Raw genomic sequence first — 22,524 nt, 5'->3', positions numbered from 1 at the left:
GGTCAGTACTCTCCCAGCATGCCCCCGACCCTGAACTTCCACGTACATGAACAGAAGTCAGATAAGCATCCCTCCTTCCCATTATGGCATAAACCAGCTTGAGTTGGGCTTTCTGCTTCTGGCAACTCAGCAGAGTCCTGCCCCCAACGTGGTTACAGGACACTGCCCACCTGGGGTGCTGAGTTCACCTTCACCTCCTGGGAAGTTGGGGTAGGACTAACATCCAAGTTCTGTTTTCAGAAGGGAGGGCAGTGAAATGGCTGACTGTTCTTTTCTCAAAGGTGTGAAGGCCCTGCCCCGTGTCTGCTATGGTTGGCTGCGTGACCCCCACAGGCACAGAGTGGCAAGGAAGAGGGCGGGAGCCCTTTCCCCTGGAGGTCCCAGCTCTGAAGCTCAAGGGGAAGCGGTGAGTGGTCCTGAGTGTGGACGAGGGCGGGGGTCAGTGTGGCTGCTGCAGCTTTGAGTCAGGAAGGGCCAAAGGAGCAGAGACAGTGCCCAGGGCTCTCCGGCAGTCATCGAGAATCATCTCTGCCCTCCCAAGAGAACCAGGCAGAGGACAAGTCAGAACTAAAAAAAATATTTCATTTCATTCTGAATAAAAAACGGAACAGACAGAACTCTTGGAAATCCTGAAAACAATGTCATCGCTACGGCAAAATTTCACAGAAATCATCGCACAGAGTGTGGAGACCAAGCGCGGGCCCCAAGCAGCGGTGGAGGCTGCCTCTCGGGGGAGGGGCACGAAGGGGGAGGTGGCCCCTGGGGGCCAGGCACAGGCGGTGGCTGCGCCCCCGGGAGGAGCCCTGCCGGGTCCCCAGGCACCAGGCTCGGGGCCCGGCCTCCGGCTACCACCACAGGACCGTAGCCAGGGGCTGGGAGGGCTTGCCTGGTCGTCAGGGCCCCTCTGTGCGGGAGCCTTTCCGGCTGCGCGTGCCCCACATCCCCCGCTTGGAGTGGTAGTGATGGTAGAAATTCCTCAGTCGGAGCCGCTCTACCTCCAGCCCTGCCTGCAGGACCCTGGGTAGAAAGGGGGTGTCAGGACCCTGGGGAGGGGTGGCAGAGCTGCCCCTAGGCCTGCAGGGCTGGGGGTGGGGGTGGGGTCAGGACCTGGTGGTAGGGGGATAATTGTGGCTGCCCTGAGTCTTCTGGAATATGTGGGTGGGCAGGATGGGAGTGGGCAGGACCCTGGCCCAGGGGCTGGGGGGGGGGGGGTGTCAGGGATTCCACTACTATAGGGCTCTGGTGGGAGATGGGGACTCAGGGCCACCTCTGGGCCTATAGGATCCGGGGACAGAGTCTATTCAAAGGCTGTCCCTGAGTCTGCAGGACCCTGGAGGTAAGAAGGGTTTTTGGGATTAGGGTGGGGATTAGGGTCAAAGGGTTTCTTCCTAGGCCCACAGATCCTGGGAGATGAAGCAGAAGGACAGAGTCCCTGCAGCACATGAGGACCCCTCGGGCTTCCCCTCCCCATTCAGAGGAAGCTATGGAAGTGTCCTTAGTCTCCCTGAAGGGTGGGGAGGTGGTCACCTGTCCAGGAGCTCCCAGTCCTCGCCCCCCCACTGGTCACGGAATTCCTCAGTGTTCATGCCTCCGACGCGGTCAAAGTCTGACTTGTAGATCCCGAAGAGGCCAAAGCCATTCACCTCCCAGTAACCTGGGCAGGGAGGTGCCCTTCAGACACCTGCAAGGTCCTGCAAGCCTTCCTCCCCAACCTCAGGAGCGGGTCTGGTACAGGATCCTATCATCAGAGGGGCTCTCAGGGGTCACTCTTCTGTGGGGGTCATAATCTGGAGCCCTGCACGTGACTGGGGTGCTGGAGGAGGTCCCTAAGGGTCAAGCATGACCCTGGAGGTTCTGGGGGAGGACCTCGGGTTCTGGGCAATATGAGGGGCATTGATGGGTCCCCAGGCCTACCTCAGGAGTTGGGAGAGGCCCCCAGGGGCCTAGATTTTACCCTGGCATTGGTGGGACTCCTAGCGTTACTGGGGTGGGGGCATCCAGGGCATTACCATGAGGGTCCCCCGGCGAGCTCCCGCAGCCCAGGCGCATGACCACAGGCGCAAAGGCCAGCTTGCCCTCCACACAGTGTTTGCGGATGCCGTCCAGGATGTTGGGGGGGAAATGGATGTGCAGATCGCAGAGGAAAACGATGCTGCTGGCATCCTGGAGGTCAAAGTCACGGGGAAGTCTGAGCCCCACCCATTGCTCCCCAAGCTTAGCTCCTCCCTCGGCTCCCCCCATCTCCCTCTCCCTACCGCCCACCCCTCCCACGCACCTCCACGGCGTCCGCCCCAGCTTGCAGGCCCGCCGAGCGCTCAAAGTTTCCAGTTCGCCTCAGGTACTGGTACCTCGGGGGGTGAGGGAGAGCAGGGGTGGGAAGTCACAGGCACGGGTCCCTGGGGCAGGGGCAGGAAAACCCACCTCCCCGAGGAGGCAAGATGCGCTCGGTCCTCCCAGTGGGGGTGGAGGGCACTGTTACCGGGGCAGCCGAGCCGTGCGCAAGGCCCGTTCCACATCCATATCCTCGCTCTCAAAGTCCACCAGGATGACGCTGAAGCGTGAGTCCCCTGTGCGGGTGTGCAGCGCGGCCATGTCCGCCAGGAACTGGGCCACCCAGCGCGCCTGGTTCTTCACTGGTGGAGGATGGTGCCACTGAGTCCATCCCAAGGTGACCTAACCCGTCCACGGCCAGTGGTGCTCCCTCACCTCGCTGCGAGGTCTCCTGGAACACCCCCCCACCCCAGGTGCCTGGGCCCATGGCACTCCCGCGCACCTGGCACGATGAAGTGCACCATCACATCCTGGCGCCAGGCCAGACGCAGTGGCCTGCACAGCTCCGGGCGGCCGTCTGGGCGCGTGGAGGTCGCGGGAGCAGGCTCAGGACTCTCTCCGTCCCTGTCGCCGTCTCCCGCGTGGGCTCCCGGCAGTCTCAGGAAGACGTACTCTGACAGGCGCAGGCGGCCGCCTCCGCGCTCCTGCAGCTCCAGCTCCAGGAGGAAGCGGCTTCCGCGCGCGGAGTCTCGGCGCTTCTCCACGTTCACAATGCGCAAAAGCGCGTAGCGCCTGGGAAGCGCGGCTGGGTCAGCACCCTTGGGCTTCGACCTTTCGTTCCTCCCTCTTCTCCGCCCCCAACCCCACAAACCAGGTGGCCACTCAGCTGACCAGCTGGGGTAGCTGCTGTGAATCCTCTGCCCTCCCAGGCTGCCACAAACCCCCTCACCCCTCATGCCCTGCTGGGGCATTCGGAGAAGACAGGCCCACGTTGTGTGCCTCCCCCTCCCTAGGGTGGTGCACACTTGGGAGGCGTCCCCAAGCCCAGGCCAGTCCTTTCCTCCTCTGTGGTCTTCCTGCCACCACTCACATCCACAGTGATCTTTAGGACATGCTCAGAAAACTTCAGGGCCACCCACTGTCCACAGAATGGGGTTTGGATGGCTTAAAGTGGCATTCTAGGACCATAAGCAGATTCTAACTTGCCTTCAATGTCCCCTCATGCTGAGTAAGCTGACTTCCTCTTCCTACAGGGTTTTTGTTCTGGGGTATCCAATCTGGCAGGTTTGCCCCAATCCTCCCCTGCTCTTTCTAAGGCCCTGAAGGGAGATGCCACTGGGCCTGCCCTGAGCCTCTTCTGTCCCTTCCCCCGTTCTGGCTCTGCTGAGTATCTTTCGTCCTCCACTCTGCCTTCAAGCAGAGCCTTCTTATCCTGGGAAAACAGGATCCTGCCCATGCTAAGATTGCTTCTTCCTTCTGCTGCATGTCTTCCCTTTGTAGGCAGCACCCCTCACCATGGGAGCCTACCTGTGTGACCTCCAAGGGGTACATACTCCTACCAACCCCTGCCATCCCCACTATGCTCTGCCCCAAATGCTCTGGGTCTACCTACACTCTCAGTCCTTGGGGCCATTCATACCCTGCTCTCAGGAAGCTTAGAGCCAAGGGCAGGCTCACACTCAGCAACCTAGAATCAAATCCCTGCCCCTCCCATGCCATCCCATCACTGCCCTGGACCTAGCCTGTCAGTCATGGCCCCTATGAGCTTCCCATCCTGTCTATTCCTCTGCAAGGCAGCAACAGGTCTGTCTTCAACCCAAACAGGTCAAACCCCTGTCCTGCTCAAAACCTTGTATCGAAAGTAAGAAAAATGAGTGCTGAGCAGGTTGTTCAAGGCCCACAATTACCCCTTCTCTATTCTCTACACACCACGCCCCTGGCCTCTTGTCCCAGTGCCTTTGCCTACCATTGCTGTCTGTGCAGATCCTGCTCCTCCTTCAAGGCTCACACAACTCAGAACCCACCAGTGCCACCAGCGGGGCCAAGTTGAGGCCTCCCACTCACCACACCACTACCTACATGGGGATGGAGACAGGCCTAGATTTCTGGGGCTTGGAGGAGACCAGAGACAGCCATGGGGCAGAAGCCCTGTGCCCTCCCCTGGAGTCAGAGGAAGACCCTCTTGGAAGACCCAGTAGCATTGTGCCAGAAGAGGAGGGGTCCAGGGACTCTCAGGTTGACTTTTGGATGTGTCTCTATTTGGTGGAGAGTCCTGGCTGGCTCAGATTCATTCTTGGGTTCAGGCCCAAGGTGACAGGGTGGGGTCTGGAGGTGCACAGGGGAGCCAGCCCTCCGTGTGTGTGTGTGTGGGGGGGGTGAGGCTTCTAACATTGGACAGGAAACCTGGACAATAAGAAGCCCCAGAAGGCACAGAAGAGACAGGCAGAGAAGACTCTTCCCTAGGGGGTGTGTTTACACTCCCAGGTCAGTACCCTGGGCCCTGGGGAAGGTCTGAAGGTCCCAGAGGCTAGGGCCTCCCCTTCCACGTGCGCTCCTCCCCCCATACCCGCTAGGGCCTCCCCTTCCACGTGCGCTCCTCCCCCCATGCCCGCTAGGGCCGCCCCTTCCACGTGCGCTCCTCCCCCCATGCCCGCTAGGGCCTCCCCTTCCACGTGCGCTCCTCCCCCCATACCCGCTAGGGCCTCCCCTTCCACGTGCGCTCCTCCCCCATACCCGCTAGGGCCTCCCCTTCCACGTGCGCTCCTCCCCCATACCCGCTAGGGCCTCCCCTTCCACGTGCGCTCCTCCCCCATACCCGCTAGGGCCTCCCCTTCCACGTGCGCCTCTCCCCCCATACCCGCTAGGGCCTCCCCTTCCACGTGCGCCTCTCCCCCCATACCCGCTAGGGCCTCCCCTTCCACGTGCGCTCCTCCCCCCATACCCGCTAGGGCCTCCCCTTCCACGTGCGCTCCTCCCCCCATACCCGCTAGGGCCTCCCCTTCCACGTGCGCTCCTCCCCCCATACCCGCTAGGGCCTCCCCTTCCACGTGCGCTCCTCCCCCCATACCCGCTAGGGCCGCCCCTTCCACGTGCGCTCCTCCCCCCATACCCGCTAGGGCCGCCCCTTCCACGTGCGCTCCTCCCCCCATACCCGCTAGGGCCGCCCCTTCCACGTGCGCTCCTCCCCCCATACCCGCTAGGGCCGCCCCTTCCACGTGCGCTCCTCCCCCCATACCCGCTAGGGCCGCCCCTTCCACGTGCGCTCCTCCCCCCATACCCGCTAGGGCCTCCCCTTCCACGTGCGCTCCTCCCCCCATACCCGCTAGGGCCTCCCCTTCCACGTGCGCTCCTCCCCCCATACCCGCTAGGGCCTCCCCTTCCACGTGCGCTCCTCCCCCCATACCCGCTAGGGCCTCCCCTTCCACGTGCGCTCCTCCCCCCATACCCGCTAGGGCCTCCCCTTCCACGTGCGCTCCTCCCCCCATACCCGCTAGGGCCTCCCCTTCCACGTGCGCTCCTCCCCCCATACCCGCTAGGGCCTCCCCTTCCACGTGCGCTCCTCCCCCCATACCCGCTAGGGCCTCCCCTTCCACGTGCGCTCCTCCCCCCATACCCGCTAGGGCCTCCCCTTCCACGTGCGCTCCTCCCCCCATACCCGCTAGGGCCTCCCCTTCCACGTGCGCTCCTCCCCCCATACCCGCTAGGGCCTCCCCTTCCACGTGCGCTCCTCCCCCCATACCCGCTAGGGCCTCCCCTTCCACGTGCGCTCCTCCCCCCATACCCGCTAGGGCCTCCCCTTCCACGTGCGCTCCTCCCCCCATACCCGCTAGGGCCTCCCCTTCCACGTGCGCTCCTCCCCCCATACCCGCTAGGGCCTCCCCTTCCACGTGCGCTCCTCCCCCCATACCCGCTAGGGCCTCCCCTTCCACGTGCGCTCCTCCCCCCATACCCGCTAGGGCCTCCCCTTCCACGTGCGCTCCTCCCCCCATACCCGCTAGGGCCTCCCCTTCCGTGTGCGCTCCTCCCCCCATACCCGCTAGGGCCGCCCCTTCCGTGTGCGCTCCTCCCCCCATACCCGCTAGGGCCGCCCCTTCCGTGTGCGCTCCTCCCCCCATACCCGCTAGGGCCGCCCCTTCCGTGTGCGCTCCTCCCCCCATACCCGCTAGGGCCGCCCCTTCCGTGTGCGCTCCTCCCCCCATACCCGCTAGGGCCGCCCCTTCCGTGTGCGCTCCTCCCCCCATACCCGCTAGGACCGCCCCTTCCGTGTGCGCTCCTCCCCCCATACCCGCTAGGACCGCCCCTTCCGTGTGCGCTCCTCCCCCCATACCCGCTAGGACCGCCCCTTCCGTGTGCGCTCCTCCCCCCATACCCGCTAGGACCGCCCCTTCCGTGTGCGCTCCTCCCCCCATACCCGCTAGGACCGCCCCTTCCGTGTGCGCTCCTCCCCCCATACCCGCTAGGACCGCCCCTTCCGTGTGCGCTCCTCCCCCCATACCCGCTAGGACCGCCCCTTCCGTGTGCGCTCCTCCCCCCATACCCGCTAGGACCGCCCCTTCCGTGTGCGCTCCTCCCCCCATACCCGCTAGGACCGCCCCTTCCGTGTGCGCTCCTCCCCCCATACCCGCTAGGACCGCCCCTTCCGTGTGCGCTCCTCCCCCCATACCCGCTAGGACCGCCCCTTCCGTGTGCGCTCCTCCCCCCATACCCGCTAGGACCGCCCCTTCCATGTGCGCTCCTCCCCCCATACCCGGCGTGGCGGGCGTTGAGCCGCTCCATGTACTGAGCCACCACGTCCACCGCCTCAGCCTCAGGCAGCTGCAGGTTCCCGGACACGTTGCAGCGCAGGTCGTTCCAGTCGGAGCGCAACAGCTCGAAGTCCATTGCGCCCACACTGAATGTGCGCTGCCAGTCAATGGCGTCCTCGCGCCAGCGGCCGCGGGGGTGCCCCGCCGCCTCCTCGCTGTCCTCCTCGCCCTGGGCCCCATCCTCATCTGCTTCCTCCTCCTCCTCGTCCTCGTCCTGCCCAGGCAGCTGTGGCCTGGACACCTGGGACAAGCTCAGGAAGGAGGTCACAGGCTGTGCTTCTGACGACAAGTTCAAGTCCGCGGTGGGTGCCGTGAGTCCCAGCATGTGCGGCTGGCCCTCCTGGCTCCCCTGGGTGGCCTGCGCCCGGGCAGAGGGCCTCAGCTCTGTGGCCTGGGAGCCACCGGTCCTGCGGCCTCGAGACCGGGGCGGGCGTGGGGGTGCCCGCAGCTGCACCCGGGGAAGAGGTCTGGGACGGAGGAAGACTCCAGGGAAGGGCGGCCAGGGCGGGCCGCGTGGGCTGAGAGGTGCCAGGTCCCGCGGGGGTGCCCGTAGTCCGGGCCGCACCCGTGTCACATACACCTTTGGGGGTGGCTGCTCAGCTGCGGCTCGGGGGCGCAGGGCGCGGCCCAAGAAGAGGGGCAGGGGGCGCGCAGCCCGGGCAGCCCAGCTCAGCGCCCGGGAGCGCCTGGGGGTTGGCAGGTCCCGGGTGCTGGGAGGCGCTGGCGGGGTAGGCATGGTTCCCGGTGGTGTGTTGGGGGCCACCGGGGAAGGGAATCGGCGGCCGCTCTGCAGGGGGGACGCCTCCGTAGGCTCCAGACTGTCTAGCAGCTCCCCCTCGTCCTCATCGTCCAGGAAGTCTGTGGGAAGCATGGTTAAGCCTGCCACGCCCAGGTGGGCACATGCTGGGGGGACTGGGGGGCACTCACCATCCGGGTTGAGAAAGAGGAAGGCTCGGCGCTGCACCTCTTCCTCTTCATCTTCCTCTCCCTCCTCTCTGTCCATCTTCATGTACTTATAGAACCCAAACCTGGGGTGGGGTGGGGCATCAGAGAGGATATCTCGCCGCCCCCCCAAGAGGCCCCGCCCTCATTCCTTGCTGGTGCCCCCCCCCCCCACCTTTCCAAGTATAGCGGTGACTCCCGGTAGAAGCACTTGTTTTCGGTCTCCATGTGAGTGAGGCGCGTGTGATCATTGGGGTAAACGAAGGACAGGTACACCTGCGGGCGGGGCAGAGGGCTCAGGGGACCTGGGAGGGAGGTCCGGGTCTCAGGAAGGTCTTGGTGAGGGGCACTTACAAACTGCAGTCCCTGGTATCTCGCAATGGGAAAGTCCTTGACAACATAGGTGGGGGCGTAGGCACAGGGCTCCAGCACATTCTCCAGATTTGAAGGCTCCACCCGAGGAGCTGTGGGAGGAGTGGTTACAGAATGGCAGGCTGGGTGTCCCCGCCCCACCCCCCTGCAGGGTCCCCTCTCACTGAGGAAGAAGGTGTCTCGGGGGTCTGGGCGCAGCATGTCAGCTCTGGGCTCCTCCTGCCGCAGGTGCCCCCCCACATGGCTAGCTGGGGACTGGGGGACGTGGGCCACGTGGTCCATCTTCAGGGATGACTCATCTGGGGGCAGAGGGATGTGTGGGGTCCCCAGGAATACCCAGAGCCACTCCTCACCCCTCCCCACCCACATCCAGCGCCCATCCCAGAGACCACCCATCAGGAGCCCACCCCACTCCCCAGAGAGGTACTGGGCTCCGCACCTGTGTACAGGGAGATGTGAGCAGAGCCTATGACCTCAAACTTCAGGCCCGGCAAGAAGGCTCGCCACTGGGGGAGGGAGAGAGCGGTCAGGACCAAAGGGTGGGGGTGAGAATGGGAACAGAGCTTGAAAGGAATGGGTCTTCTCTCATGTGGGCATGGGGAACTAGTGGGGGCATCCCCTTCAAGGGTGCAGGAAACTTGGAGGGTGGATGGGAGAGGGGTTCTTGGTGGCAGGTAAGGACCCCCCTATGCTCCCTCCAGGCCTTTCCTGACATCCTAAGCATTCTCTTGCCTGCGGGTTATGGCTTTCCTGTGGCCTGCTTCCCCATTCTACAGCCAATGCTCTCCTGGAGGTCACAGCTGACCTTCCAAGGGCTGGCACACCTCATCTCCCTAGCTCTCCCCCTCCCTGTGTCCCCACTCCTGTGGCTGCTCGTTCTGTCTCCTCTGCAGGCTCTGTCCCTCCCTCCCTCCTCTCAAGCTGGGGTTTCCAGGAGCTGTTCTAGGCCCTCTTCCCTTCCTACCTCATTCTGGGTCCTCTCGGCACCCCCTTGTCTTCCACAAGATCACCCTAAACCTGAGTCTCCAGCCTGGACTCCCTGCCAGCTGAGCTGGGTTGATGCCTGTCACATATACCAGGCACATGCGACATCCCACAGAACTGGGGCTGAGAACCCCCATCCCAATCTAGTCATCACCGCACACACAGCCAGGCTCAGGCCCTCTGTCTTGTGCAAACCCACTTCCCCCTGCACCTGCCACTTCTTCCTTTCCCACCTCCCTGGTTCAGGGACCACACATAAAAGATCCCTCCCCCTGGGCTCTCTGCAACAGTGGCCAAAGGGTTTTTCCTGAGATGCAAACCCAACTGCTTCATTCTCAGGACAAAGCCAGAGCTGTCCAGGGTTGGCACTGCAGGCCCCACCTGGCCACTGGACCCCTTGGAGTTCTGGAAGAACGCTCGGTGTTCCTACTCCTCTGCTGTTGTTGAGATTTGGAATTCGTCTGATGCACCCCCATCCCAGATTCTCTCCTCTTTGGATCTCCCTATGAATGTCTCATCTCTCAAGACTCTACTCAAGTGACATTTCCTCCATGAAGCCTCTCTGAGCAGGCAGAGTTGACCCTGGGCCCTGTCCCTGAGGGTCTGCTTTGCCAACTAGACGGGAACTCCCAGGGTGGGGGGCAGGGTCCACACCATTGCCCTGAAGGGAGTTTTGGGAGCAGAGAGGGCAGGGGAGGGGAGGTGGATTCTCTAGAAGCCCACGGATGGCCGGCCACACTCACGCCCACTTCCACGTGGTCTGAGCCTCGGTCGTCCTGCTTGTGCAGCAGCTCAAAGTAGTACCTCCGGGAGGCCATGAGCCTGGGGACATAAGGAATCAGGGGGACATGCCCCTGCCATGCCCCCAGGAGCTCCAAACAGAGAGTGCAGAGAAGATGGGGTGCCCAGGGTAGTTTGGCCAGGACGGCACAAGTGCAGTGGTTTCATGTGTATGCAAATGTGTGTGCACACTCATGCACGCACACTCCCAGCCACTCACCGCTTGGGCTTGGACACCTGGGAGCTGAACTTGGTGAATTCTCCAGGAGCTGTCCACTCTGAGCCAGTCTGGGAAGCGATACAGAAGGGGTGGAGGGGGTTCACCCTCTCCTTGGGGGCACCAGCCTCATCCAGTCCCCGTCCCTTAGAAGCTGGAGGAGACAGGTGGCGGAGGCGGCAGGAGGCCCAGTGAAGACAGATGGGGGTGTGGGTGGAGGGGCTGGGGCAGGAAGGCTGTGGGGTTGAGGGTACCTTGCCCACAAAGGCCACCAGCTGGGCACTCGCCGGGCTCTCGTTTGGGCTCAGCCAGAACTCAGAGTTGTCATCTGAAGCCACAGAGAACTGGACGTCTCCTAGGCCACAGGACAGGGACTCAGGGGGGTGTGGGGCCCCTTTTGACCTCCCCTCCCTGGCACATCCCCACCCTCGCACCATCTCTTGCTGGGTGGATGAAGCCGAAAATCCGTAGTCCATAGTTCTTCCACTTGGGGGACACAGCCAACTTCTTCACGGTGGTGCGAGTCTGGGGGGGCAGTGATGTCAAAGCCCACTGCGTACCCCTCCCCACCCTGTAGGGCCTGCCCCCCCACCCCAGCACTCACATGAGGGAATAGTGGGAAGTGCAGGTTCCTCCTCAGATGGCCCACGGCGCCTCCGCACCAGTCCTCGAACACGTGCAGGTTCACCTGCCCCTTGTACTGGGGGGGCGGGAGGGGGGCCTTACCTTCCGCAAAGCCCCACCTCCAGCACTCCCCTGAAGCCCATCACAGCCGCAAGCCAAGCAGAGCTCACCTCTTCCCACCACGGGGGCACCTGATGAGTGAGGTTCAGAGGGGGTGGCTTTCCAGCCCCCACAGGAAAACGCATGTTTGGGTCCCGGCCTTCGGGCTACAGGAGCGAAAAGGCACCGGGGTCAAAGCTGAGAAATGGGAGGGCAGGGAGGGTTCACACAACCACACACAGCAGGACACAAACTTCACAAGGACTCCCCTGCACACATCCAGCCACAAAATCCCAAATCCATCGTATCCCAAACACACACATCCACATGCCCCTCATCACACCTGCCCAGGCAGACAACGGGCCACCCCACACGTGCACCACCTAACCCCCCCAGACACGGAACTCCAGGCCAGGCGGTGCTGGGGCGTGCACACCAACAGGCTGCACCCGAGTCCTCCATCCACACAGCCCACGGGTTCCCGAGGCCACTGGCACGCAAGTGTGTGTCCTGCACACACGTGTCCTTTCCCACAGCCCTGCTCCCACCTGCTCTTCCTCATGGCTCTCGCTGGAGTCCTCCGCCCTCTGTGTGGACAGTGCCGTCCGGACACCCCTGCCCTCTGTCACACCGCTCAGCTTCTCACCGTCTGTGGGTGGCATGTGGGGCATGACTGGGGCCCTGCTGCTGGGGGTCAGTTGGGGTTATGGGGTCTCCCGCGGAACCCTCCCCTTTCAGTCTGCTCCCTCGTACCTGACACCCCCCCTACAGCTGTGCAGCTGCTCTCTGCTGGGCCCTTCTCCCACATCCCACCCCTAGAGGGTGGGCAGCCCCTTCTCGAGGCCTCCGCCTGGCTTTTCCGAGCTCCCTGACCGGTGCCAGGGAGCAGAGTTGTGTGCGACATGTACACATTTATCTGGCCATCCTGGTCAGTGGCTCCGCTGTCAGGAAGGCCCCCAGGAAGTGCCCTCAGCACTTTTCCCTGATACTGAGTGTTTTGTGTCTCCCTCCCTTATCAAAACTGTGCTAAGGGTTAGTGCTGGAACTTGTTATTGGGAAAGCTGGTGCTTTTGTCTTAAGGCTAAGCCAGCCCCAGCCCATGGCCACGTGCCACCTCCTGCCCTTGGGGCGGGGGTTCAGGACCAAAGGGGCCCTGGCACCAGCCTGGATGGAAGAGGGGTAGACACGCTGGTCTGGCTGCGGGAGGACCTGCGGCGGACATGGCTCTGCAGAGACTGTACCCCTGAGGAACCCTTCCTAGGTCTGTCTGTGGACATCTCTAGAGCTTCCCCCCCCCATGGACACATCCCCTAGCCTGGGGCATTGCCATGCCCCTAACTCCCTCAGATTCCCAGACTTCTTCCCCAAGCTGTGGGCCTGAACATCCCACCCTGTCCCCTGGGGCAGGGTGGGGAGTGCCACACCCTGGGACCTGAGGCTCTGGAAGGGAGGCTTTATTGTATCCCACCTCTGCCCCTCCTGGTGCTCCCACCTAGGGATCCCCAATCCAGGAGCCCTGCCTCTGCTGCAGGGCAAGCCTGGGTTTTGACATCCATGCCCATCCTTCAGTCCAGACTCTAGGAGCTAGATTCCTGTGTGGGCATAATTGGCCTGAGCCCCTTCTCCAGGACAGGGGAGCTGTCCTTGGTCTCCTGCCTATGGGACTCCTGCTGGCATCTGCCCACCTGCTCCTTCTTCTGGGTTCCTCCCTCACTGCCCTCTGTCCAGCTGGCAGATGAACCCCTAAGAGGTTCCTGGCCAAATCCCCACAGCCTGGCCCTGATACTCCCTGCCCACCAAGCTAAGTCCGTGGGTACTAGGAGCCTTCTGGGGTGGGGTTGCAGCCCGGGCTGCCACCACTGTCTTGCAGGGGCTGAGCCCCAGCACAGTGAGGTCCGCAGAGGCCTCTTGCCACACAGCTATCCTGCAGGGTACCAGGAAAGTAGCCCCCCTGCCCCGCTCCAATGATGTCTCCCCAGCTGTAAGTGAAGATAGCACTGATCCAACACTCTAAAAGGCCTCAGGCATGTCTAGCTGCTCAGCTGGTCACAAGCCTTACCCTGGGTGGAGCCCAGGTGGCTGGACAGAAGGTGGGGCTGCAGCCCAGAGCCAAGACCTGTGGGCTGGAGCTGTTCTGGAAGGTGCCACAGGAGAGTTTGACCTTCCAGGACCCTGAAGAGCTCCTGCTCACCCAGGAGTAGTGAGGGCAGTCTGGCCAGTCACCCAGCTTCTCTGCTGGTGTAGCTGAGAGCAGAGAGGGACTCAGAAATGGAGTTCCCACACCTCCACCCCCTCCCAGTTGCTGAGCTAGACTCCCCAGCTACTCAGGAAGTTGAGCTGGGGAGGACTGTGGTTGCTTGGAAAGCCACAGAGGTGACTGAGGAAGGGGGTTCGGTTTTGTCCTGTGTCACTGGGTCACGCACTGGGTCCTGCCTTGTTTGCTGATAGCTGGGGAGGAGGGCTTCTTTTAGGGACTGAGCAGCACTGGGGGCCTCTCAAGAGTGTGGTGGCTGTGAGGTGTGTAGACTCTGGGGGGTTGGGACAAGCTCCAGACCCCTGGCCTGGGAGATCTGTGGAGCCAGGTGTCCAGGCACACAGAGGGGAGGCAGAGGGCTTTGGCAACTGAGAGACAGGATTGGGACTGAACAGGGAGGTTTGGACCCTTCGGTGGAGTGGCCCTGGGTGTTGTGAGCCAAAGTCCTTGTTCCAAGTCTTTAGGAAGCAAGATTCTCTCTCTACACCTCCCGTCCTAAAGACACCCAGCACCCTGCTTCCTTAAGAAGGGTCAGGGGCAGTCTGGCTGGGATCTTCCCAGCCCTGGGCAGGGGCTTCTGCTCCCGCCTTAGCTAGGATGTGCGGGGGTGGGGGGGTGGGGGGTTACTTCTGCCCTGAAGTGTTGCCCTCTCTCCCATCCCCATACCCCTTCCCCAGGTTCCAGGCTTTCTGCTTCTCCTCTTCCCACCAGGTCCTCATAGTTTTGTTCCTCCTGCCAGGAGTGCTCTTCCTCCAGATGTGTTTCAGCAGCCACCACCCTCAAGAGGGCGTCCAGATCCCCTTAGCTAAAGGGGCACAACCCCTCCCTAGCTCTTTCTCACAACACTCAGCAGGACCTGATTTGCTTTGTGGGTTCACTGTCCTCACTGGAGTGTGAGCTGGAGGGACCTGGGAAAGTTCACTCCAGGCAGTTCAGGGGTCCCCATCACCCCCCAACACAAAAGCATCTCAGTCTCTTGTTACAGGTTTACCTAGGGCACCCCCTCCAGGAAGCGTTCCAACAGCACCAGTAGCTCCCTCCAAACCCTTCCCCCACCCCCCGTCGGGAGGCTGGATCTGTCTCTCCCCTTTCCCCAGCAGATGGGTAAACTGAGGCTCTGCTAAGGAGGCAAGTGGTGGAGGTGCAAGGCCTTCTTGAAAATCCCAGCATGCAGGGCCTGGGGGCGATGTCTCAAGAGCCCACCGTAAACCCCGTCACTACTGGCTCCAGGTCAGATCCCGGAGTCCGCCCAGGTTTGGGGACGCTCCCCAGGAGGGTCGCGCACGTCACTGCTGACGTCACTGGGCTCCGGGCCGCGCGGAACCGCGCCCCCTGCCCCAATATCGCCGAGCCGGGTAAGGTGGCCAGGGTCTCCGGGCGCGTCTGGCCCACGCCGAGCCCCGGGCGCGGTAAGAAGGCCCGGACCCCGAGCTGCTAGTGGCCCTCACCGCCCCCCGCCCCCAGGGCGCGCGCCCCCTCCAGTACCTCGCCCGTAGCCCAGCCGCTGGCGCAGCGCGCGGCCCTGGCGCACCAGGCTCAGGTGCACGTACGTGAGCCATGCGGCGCAGGTAAGCAGCACCAGCAAGAGCAGCAGCTTGATCTGTTTGCGGATCTTCTTCACCGGGAACCACGGCATCGCGGCCGGCCCCGCCCCGCCTCGGGCCGTGCTCAGCGGCACCGCTGCGGCCCCCGGTTCCCGAGCGCCCCGCGCCGCATCTCCCGGCCCCGCATGGCCCTTTGTCCGCCCCCCGCGGCCACAGGGTGCGGCCGCGACCCCAGGCTGCCCTCGGCCGCGGGCCCGGGGTGGGCGGCGGAGCGGCTCCCGGCGGTGCCCCCGCCCGGCCCCGCCCGGCCGCTCCGGCTCCACGCTCCTGGGGGCCGCGGCGGGACCGAGCAGCATCCACGCTGCGGTGCTACCCACCGTGAAACGGGCCCGGCAGCCGCGCGGCGCGAGCCAACCGGGGCCCGGCCAGCCCGCAGGGAGCCAATCCGCGGCGCGGGAGGCGGGGCCGGCGAGTTAGGGTGTGCCCACCGCTCGTCTCCACGCAACGCGCGCGCATCCACCTGGGCGCGCCGGCCCGCGCAGCTCGCGGGCGCGGGGACCTGAAGGTGCGGAGGACTTGGGACCGGGGTCAAGGCGTTCACGGAGGATGGGGAGGTGTAGGGACAGGGGAATGAGCGTATGGGGGTGCGAAGGACGCGGGGACAGGGGTCAGGGGGTGCCCAAGGGACAGTGTGGTGCGAAGGACACGGGATGCAGGAACACGGGGATGGGGAGGTGCAGAAGACGGGGGAGGGGGCGGGGCAGAGGGGTTGGTGCGTGGGTGGGGGAACGGGCATAAAGACGGGGAGATGCAGAGGACTTGGGGCTGTGGACATGGGACACTGGGGTGGCGATCAGGGTGTGTAGGGATGGAGACAATGGAAGGCACAGGCTATGGGTTGGGGGACAGTGGGGACACAGGGAGCAGAGGACTCCAGGAAATAGGGGACACCAGGGGCTTAGGGAACGTGGAGGGAAAGCTGGAGGTTGGGGTACAGCCTGGTCTTGGAGTTGGAGCAAGCCTTTAGAAAATAGTGCAACCAGGAGGAATGGGGCTCAAAGTGGAGGAAAGGGAAAGGAAATTTGGGGGAGAGACACAAGTGGTAGGTGATGATGATGGGTGAGGGGGACAGGAGTGTATGTGTGTGTGGGGGTCTTGCCATGGAGGTGGGACTGAGGAGGATCTCAAAAGCAGGTGGCTTCATCCTGGCAGCCAGGGTCTTTCCTGGCTGCCAGGTGGATGGGCAGCAGAGGGGCAACTGAAGGCAGAGTGAAGATGGAGAGCAGTTGCACAAGCAGATGGGCAGGACACACCGGAAGGGGCAGGAGGGGTGCACAACACAGCTCTTCCACTCTGGACTGGAGCGCTGGGGTCTGGGGTGCAGCTCTCGCTGAGCTGGTGGTGGGAGGGGAGTATGGGTGGGTGATGAAATTTGCCCCACTTGGTTCCCATTCTTGCCTGGGCCACTGCAGGCCCCCCTCTGCCCAGCGGCCAGCCCGACCCTTCTCCCTTTCTCTCTTCCTCCACCTGTTCCAGTTCTGTGTTACTGTGCAACACACCACCCCAACAGGAGCGGTGTGAACCAGCTACTGGGGTTCGTGGATTCGGTGGGTCAGGAATTTAGACAGAGCCCAACAGGACAGCTTTTCTCTGCTTTACGACAGGACAGGCCTCAGGTGGGAAGAGTGAATGGCTGGGGGCAACACTGATGGCCGGGCCAGACTTGGCTGCACCCTCGTGTTGGTGCCCAGCCAGCATGGTTAAGCAGAGCACCCGGATGGGGCCGCTTCCAGGAGGTGGCCTCGGGGCTCCAGCAAAGGGGCCAAAGCGCCTGTTGGGTTACCACACATCAGTTCTGCCACATGCAGTCACAGGCCACCCAGGTTTGAGAGGAGGGGACAGGGACCCCCACCGCATCCTAGACACATTGTGCAGGAAGTTGCAGTCTTGCTGTGACCTGCCACACTATCCTTCTGTCCTTTCATTTTAACCGCAGGGCCCAGAATCAAGCAGGCCACATCCCACCGTTATGGCATTCTGTCACTTACCCTGTCGACAGTGCCCACATCTTCAAACCTCCTCACCCACCACCTCCCGTCCCTGCCCTTCCCCCCTCCAACCCACCTTCCACATTTACGTAATCTACGCACTTATTAAAACATACCAAGTTGTGTTTTAAACATATTAACAGTGGTGTGCTTATATTTCTTTTATTTTCTCTAAACCACATGTCGGTATGCTTGCTAGCGAGTCAGGTCAGTTATCTTCGGAATACGGCAGAGCACTGCTAATGGGCCGTGCTGCGACTCACTGTGGGGCTGGCCAAAGGCTCCAGACACCCAAGACTATCGGATCCACTGAGTCATGTGGCCCAGATGGCCGAGAGCTTACGTGGCAGCCTGGGCCTCCTGCAGCTCCTCCTTTTGCTCTGGGTTACTCAGGTAAGGGATTGGAGTAGTGACCCAGATGAGGTACAACTGTCTCCCAAAGGGCAAGACATGCCAGTCACTGTTTCTTTGTAGAAGGGACTGGACACAGCCACTTGCTTGGCACTTAGGAAGGGGTGTCTACTGGGCCCCTAGATGTTTCAGATGTGGAAAGCCTTGGACTTTTTGTGGAATTTATTTTTCACTGGGCCTACCGAGGATAATTGCCGCTTTCTGCTCATCACTTCAGTCAACGTGATGTCACCAATGTAATGGTGTGAGGTCCAGTGGAGAGGAACAGTGACCCAGTCCCCATGGACTTGCTTCGGTAATAAAACCAAGTCAGCAACAGCAGCTGCAGTTGGAGTCACCACCTGGTCATGCTCAGTCTGCTGTCATCGTCCGAGGCCCCCGTCTTCAGCATCAGCTGGATCGGAGGGGCAAACAGGGGTGTGATGGGGATTACCACCCCTGCACCTTTCAGGTCCTTGGTGGTGGTACTGGTCTCTGCACTCCCTCCAGAGATGCCTTACTGCTCTTGCTTTACTATTTTCCCAGATAGGAGCGGTTCTGGGGTTCCACCTGGCCTTTCCCACCATAACAGCCCCCATTCCAGGGACCAGGAAACCAAGATGGGATTCTGCTAACTGCCAATCATGCATTCTGCAACAGGGTACTAACCACTGATAGGTTCAGGGACCCTCTGGGCCCAGAGTAAGATGGGCATGACCAAAACACCATTGATCACCTACCCTCCATAAGCCCCTACCCTGACTGGTGGTCACAGTGGTATTTTGGGTCTCCAGGAATCAATGTCAGTTCAGAGCCAATGTCCCTGAAAAGCCTGGGATTTCTTCTTTCCTATTACAGCCATGTGGTAAGTGGCCCTTTAGGGGCCTCAAGGGCACTGGCCTTGCCCTCATCCAAGGGGCCTTTGGGTATGGACTGGCTTAAACCTGGAAATTGGTTAGGGGTCCATGACTTTCTATCACAGTGATTCAAGTAAAACTTTTTGTCGTGGACTGAGTGTTTGCATCCCCCCAAATTCCTGTGTTGAAGCCCTAATCCCCAATGTGATGGCATTTGGAGATGGGGTTTGGGGGAGGTAGTTAGGATTAGATGAGGTCCTGAGGGTGGGGCCCTGGTCTCGTGGGATTAGTGTGCTTAGAAGAAGAGACACCAGGGAGCTTGCTGTTTGTCATGCACACACACCAAGGAGAGGTCACGTGTGCACACTGACATGGTGGCCACTTGCAACCCAGCGGAGAGCTCACACCAGAGCCCTACCACACTGGCATCCTGGTCTGAGACTTCCAGTGTCCAGAACTGCAAGCAAATTTCTGTTGTTTAAGCCCCACCCCCCACCCCCAGTCCATGGTATTCCATTCACTTGTATTCACCATGCCTAGAGCTATTCTGCTTATACAAATCAAGTGGGACTCTGGCAGGCTCCTCATGATTTTAGTCCCAGGGGTACCATGATTTCTGAGGGTCAAAATATCCTGGTTAAGGGGCACCTGGGCGGCTCAGTCGTTAAGTGTCTGCCTTCGGCTCGGGTCATGATCCGGGGTCCTGGGATCGAGCCCCAAGTCCCGGATTGAGCCCCGAGTCGGGCTCCCTGTTCAGCGGGAAGCCTGCTTCTCCCTCTCCCACTCCCCCTGCTTGTGTTCCCTCTCTCGCTGTGTCTCTCTCTGTTGAATAAATAAATAAAATCTTAAAAACAAACAGTTTTAGATTTATAGAAATACTGAGCATGTAGCACAGAGTTCCAATAGGGCTGCCAATCCCAGTTTCCCTATTATTAACATTGTGCCTTAGTACGGTACATTTGTCACAATTAATGAGCCAGTATTGATCCATCATTGTTAACTGAAGTCCACACGTTATTCAGATTTCCTGAGTTTCCCCCTAATGTCCTTTTCCTGTTCCAGGACCTCACCCAGGACCCCACATGACATTCAGTCGTCATGTCTCCCGAGGCCCCTCTGGGCTGTGACAGCTTCTCAGACTTTCTGTTTTTGATGACCTTGACAGCTTGGAGGAGGACCAGTCAGGTATATTGGGTTGGATGGGTAGGATGACGCAGTATTGGAATTTGCTGTTTTTCTCACGATTAGGCTGGGGTTGTGGCGTTTGGGAGGATAAGCACAGAGGCGAAGTGCCACTGTCTTCACGTCATGTCAGGTACACACGATTGACATGACGTGTCACTGTGACGCTGACCTGGATTGCCTGGCTGTGGTGTGCCTGTCAGGTGTCTCTACGGTGCTGTTGCTCACTGTCCCCCCTTCATCCTGTGCTCTTTGGAAGGAGGTCCCCCCTTCGTCCTGTGCTCTTTGGAAGGAGGTCCCCCCTTCGTCCTGTGCTCTTTGGAAGGAGGTCCCCCCTTCGTCCTGTGCTCTTTGGAAGGAGGTCCCCCTTTGTCCTGTGCTCTTTGGAAGGAGATGCCGCACTAAAGGGCTGGTAGGCGGTGCCTATCCCCTTTATGGTGGAGAATCTACACACTTCATTCAGAATTCTTTTGCATGGGAGATTTGTCTCTTCTCTCCCACTTATTAATTTATTCAGTCATTTATTTACATCAGCACGGACTTGTGGATTTTTTTTTTTTAAAGATTTTATTTATTTATTTGAGAGAGAGAATGAGAGAGAGAGAGCATGAGAGGGGGGAGGGTCAGAGGGAGAAGCAGACTCCCTGCCGAGCAGGGAGCCCGATGCGGGACTCGATCCTGGGACTCCAGGATCATGACCTGAGCCAAAGGCAGTCGCTTAACCAACTGAGCCACCCAGGCGCCCGGACTTGTGGATGTTTATTTTATACTTTGGTTTATAATGTGATGCCACTTCAATTTTGTTGCTCAAATTGTTTCAACTTTGGCCACTGGGAGCACTTTCAGTTGTCTGTGCTCCTTTGATATACTCACGTGTGTGTGTGTATGTGTGTGGTGTGTGTGTGTTGAGGACCTCCTTAATTTCTGGCACCACAAGATGCTCCAGGCTCATTCTGTATATTTCCTGTATCAGTCCTAAAATCAGTCATTTTCCCAAGGACTCTGGCACCTTCCTTTTATTAGAGAATGGATTTAGGAACCAAGATCTGGGAAATAGGTGTGTTCATGGCTACTGGAGAGTTGTTTCTTTGTGCCTGCTCAGCACACAAGCCAAAGAAATATATGTGTATACCAACTGTATGTATACAAGCCTGGAAATATTTCTGTAAATAATCTGTGTTGACATTAAGCTCGTGCCTCCAACTCCCATCCGTCATCCCATGGACCATTCTCCCCGATTCCCTGTCACCCCCCACTCCACAGTGACACCCCAGGTTCTCAGCCTCTACCGGCCACCGAGTTGGTCCCTCCATTCCAGTGTGGGTGCGAAGCAGCGTCAGACCTGTTAGGCTGGACCCCCGCGGGAAGCCCCTGCGTCCACGAGAGCCCAGGGCGCGTGTGCACGTGCTCTGCCTTGAGCCTGGCAGACTCCAGCCCCGTCACTGAGGTGGCGTCACACACGTGTAATGCAGTGAGGGTCTTGCACCGTTTGCACTGCTCCTGGGATCCCCAACGTCCTGACTGATTTCCTTTTCTCTGATTTGCCTACATTAGGTTTGCTCCCTGTGCTGTTGAGTTCTATGGATACTGACCAATCTACCATTACAGTATCATACAGAGCAGTGTCAACACCGTCTACACCCCATGCTCCACCCATTCATCCCATCCACCTCCCTCTGTGCCCCTGGAAACACTGATCTGTTTACTGTCTCCTTACTTTTCCCTTTTCCAGAATGTCAAATAGTTGGAATCATACACTATGTAGCCTTTTCCAACTGGATTCTTTCACTTGGCAATATGCATTTATGGTTCATCCATGTCTTTTTGTGGATTGATAACTATTTTTATTTTTAAAAAATTTTAAAGATTTATTTATTCATTTTAGAGAGAGAGAGCATGAGCGGGGAAAGGGGCAGAGGGAGAGAGAGAATCTCAAGCAGACTCCATGCTGAGTGCAGGGCCTGACTCCGGATTTGAGCTTACAACCCTGAAATCACGACCTGAGCCGAAACCAAGAGTGAGACACTTAACCGACTGTACCACCCGGTGTCCCAACAATTTTCTTGTTAATCACTGAATAATATTCCATTGTGTGAATTTACCAGTTTATCCAGTCACCTTTGAAAGACATCCTGGTTGCTCCCAGGTTTGGCAATCATGAATAAAGCTGCTACAAATATTTGTGTGCAGGTTTTTCTGTGGACATAAGTTTTCAATTCAATTGGATAAATACCTGAGAGTGCAATTACTGGATCATATAGTAAGACTATGTTTAGCTTTGGAAGAAACTGCCAAATGTCTTCTAACATGGCTGCATCCATTTGCATTCCCTCCAGCAATGAATGAGAGCTCCTATTGCTCCACATCCTCGCCAGCATTTGGTATTGTCAGGTTTTTGGATTTTAGTCATTGTATTGATATCTTATTATTTTATTTATCTTATTTCTTATTAAATATTATTTATTTATAACTCCCTGATGATATATGATGTTGAGCATCTTTTCAAATTCTTTTTTTTTTTTTAAAGATTTTATTTATTTAACAGAGAGAGAGAGCACAAGCAGGGGGAGCGGCAGAGGGAGAGGGAGAAGCAGGCTCCCGATGAGCAGGGAGCTCGCCTCAGGACTCGATCCCAGGACCCTGGGATCCTGACCTGAGCTGAAGTCAGCTGCTAAACCGACTGAGCCACCCAGGTGCCCCTCAAATTGTTTTTTAAAAAGATTTTGTTTATTTGACAGAGAGATAGAGCCAGAGAGCACAAGCAGGGGGAACAGCAAAGGGAGAGGGAGAAGCAGGCTCCTCGCTGAGCAGGGAGCCCGATGCGGGGCTCGATGCCAGGACCCTGGGATCAGGACCTGAGCCGAAGGCAGATACTTAACCAAGACTGAGACACCCAGGCGCCCCTCTTTTCAAATTCTTATTTGCCACCTGTACATCTTCTTTTTTTTTTTTTTTTTTAAAGATTTTATTTATTCATTTGAGACACAGAGATACAGAGAGAGAGAGCATGAGCAGGGAGAGAGGCAGAGGGAGAAGGAGAAGCAGGCTCCCCGTTGAGCCAGGAGCCTGATGTGGGGCTCGATCCCAGGACCCTGGAATCATGACCTGAGCCGAAGGCAGACGCTTAACCATCTGAGCCACCCAGGCGTCCCGCC

At 59.7% G+C, this 22,524-nt stretch overlaps 1 protein-coding gene and 1 long non-coding RNA gene across 4 annotated transcripts; one reads left to right on the top strand and one right to left on the bottom strand.

The window, feature by feature from the left end:
• Positions 1-561: 561 nt before the first annotated feature.
• B4GALNT4 (beta-1,4-N-acetyl-galactosaminyltransferase 4) lies at positions 562-15,184 on the bottom strand. Of its 3 annotated transcripts, none has more exons than XM_036098238.2 (20): positions 14,834-15,177; positions 11,643-11,743; positions 11,166-11,261; positions 10,976-11,071; positions 10,806-10,896; positions 10,626-10,726; positions 10,375-10,442; positions 10,118-10,196; positions 8,830-8,896; positions 8,555-8,689; positions 8,373-8,482; positions 8,194-8,294; positions 8,004-8,104; positions 7,019-7,934; positions 2,774-3,063; positions 2,480-2,633; positions 2,276-2,348; positions 2,010-2,163; positions 1,528-1,654; positions 562-1,017 (listed from the first exon to the last, which is right to left on the bottom strand). In XM_036098238.2, the coding sequence occupies exons 1-20, from the start codon at positions 14,982-14,984 to the stop codon at positions 894-896; spliced, it is 3,135 nt and encodes a 1,044-aa protein (XP_035954131.1). In that variant the 5' UTR covers positions 14,985-15,177; the 3' UTR covers positions 562-893. The 3 variants fall into 3 exon arrangements, with proteins under 3 accessions (XP_035954131.1, XP_035954133.1, XP_035954132.1); XM_036098240.2 differs by having other exon boundaries at positions 14,899-15,174; XM_036098239.2 differs by lacking the exon at positions 8,555-8,689 and having other exon boundaries at positions 14,834-15,184.
• A 236-nt stretch (positions 15,185-15,420) lies between these two features.
• On the top strand, positions 15,421-21,373 carry LOC118539544 (uncharacterized). The gene is made up of 4 exons (XR_013442655.1): positions 15,421-15,457; positions 17,140-17,333; positions 19,250-19,372; positions 21,255-21,373. It is a non-coding gene; the product is annotated as an uncharacterized LOC118539544 (long non-coding RNA).
• The last annotated feature ends 1,151 nt before the right edge of the window (positions 21,374-22,524 follow it).

Source organism: Halichoerus grypus, chromosome 11 (genome assembly GCF_964656455.1).
Source record: "Halichoerus grypus chromosome 11, mHalGry1.hap1.1, whole genome shotgun sequence".
Lineage (NCBI taxonomy): Eukaryota > Metazoa > Chordata > Mammalia > Carnivora > Phocidae > Halichoerus > Halichoerus grypus.
The sequence above is the reverse complement of the archived record's forward strand: the minus strand, read 5'-3'. Positions and strand labels throughout refer to the sequence as shown.

Bases quoted from the DNA above. Each gene is read 5' to 3' on its own strand.
- B4GALNT4 (XM_036098238.2), bottom strand. From the start codon at position 14,984: ATGCCGTGGTTCCCGGTGAAGAAGATCCGCAAACAGATCAAGCTGCTG. The intron at 8,690-8,829 runs GTGCGGAGCCCA...CTCTGCCCCCAG, and splicing joins TCACATCTCCCTGTACACAG to ATGAGTCATCCCTGAAGATG. The intron at 8,483-8,554 runs GTGAGAGGGGAC...CTCCTCCCACAG, and splicing joins CCGAGACACCTTCTTCCTCA to CTCCTCGGGTGGAGCCTTCA.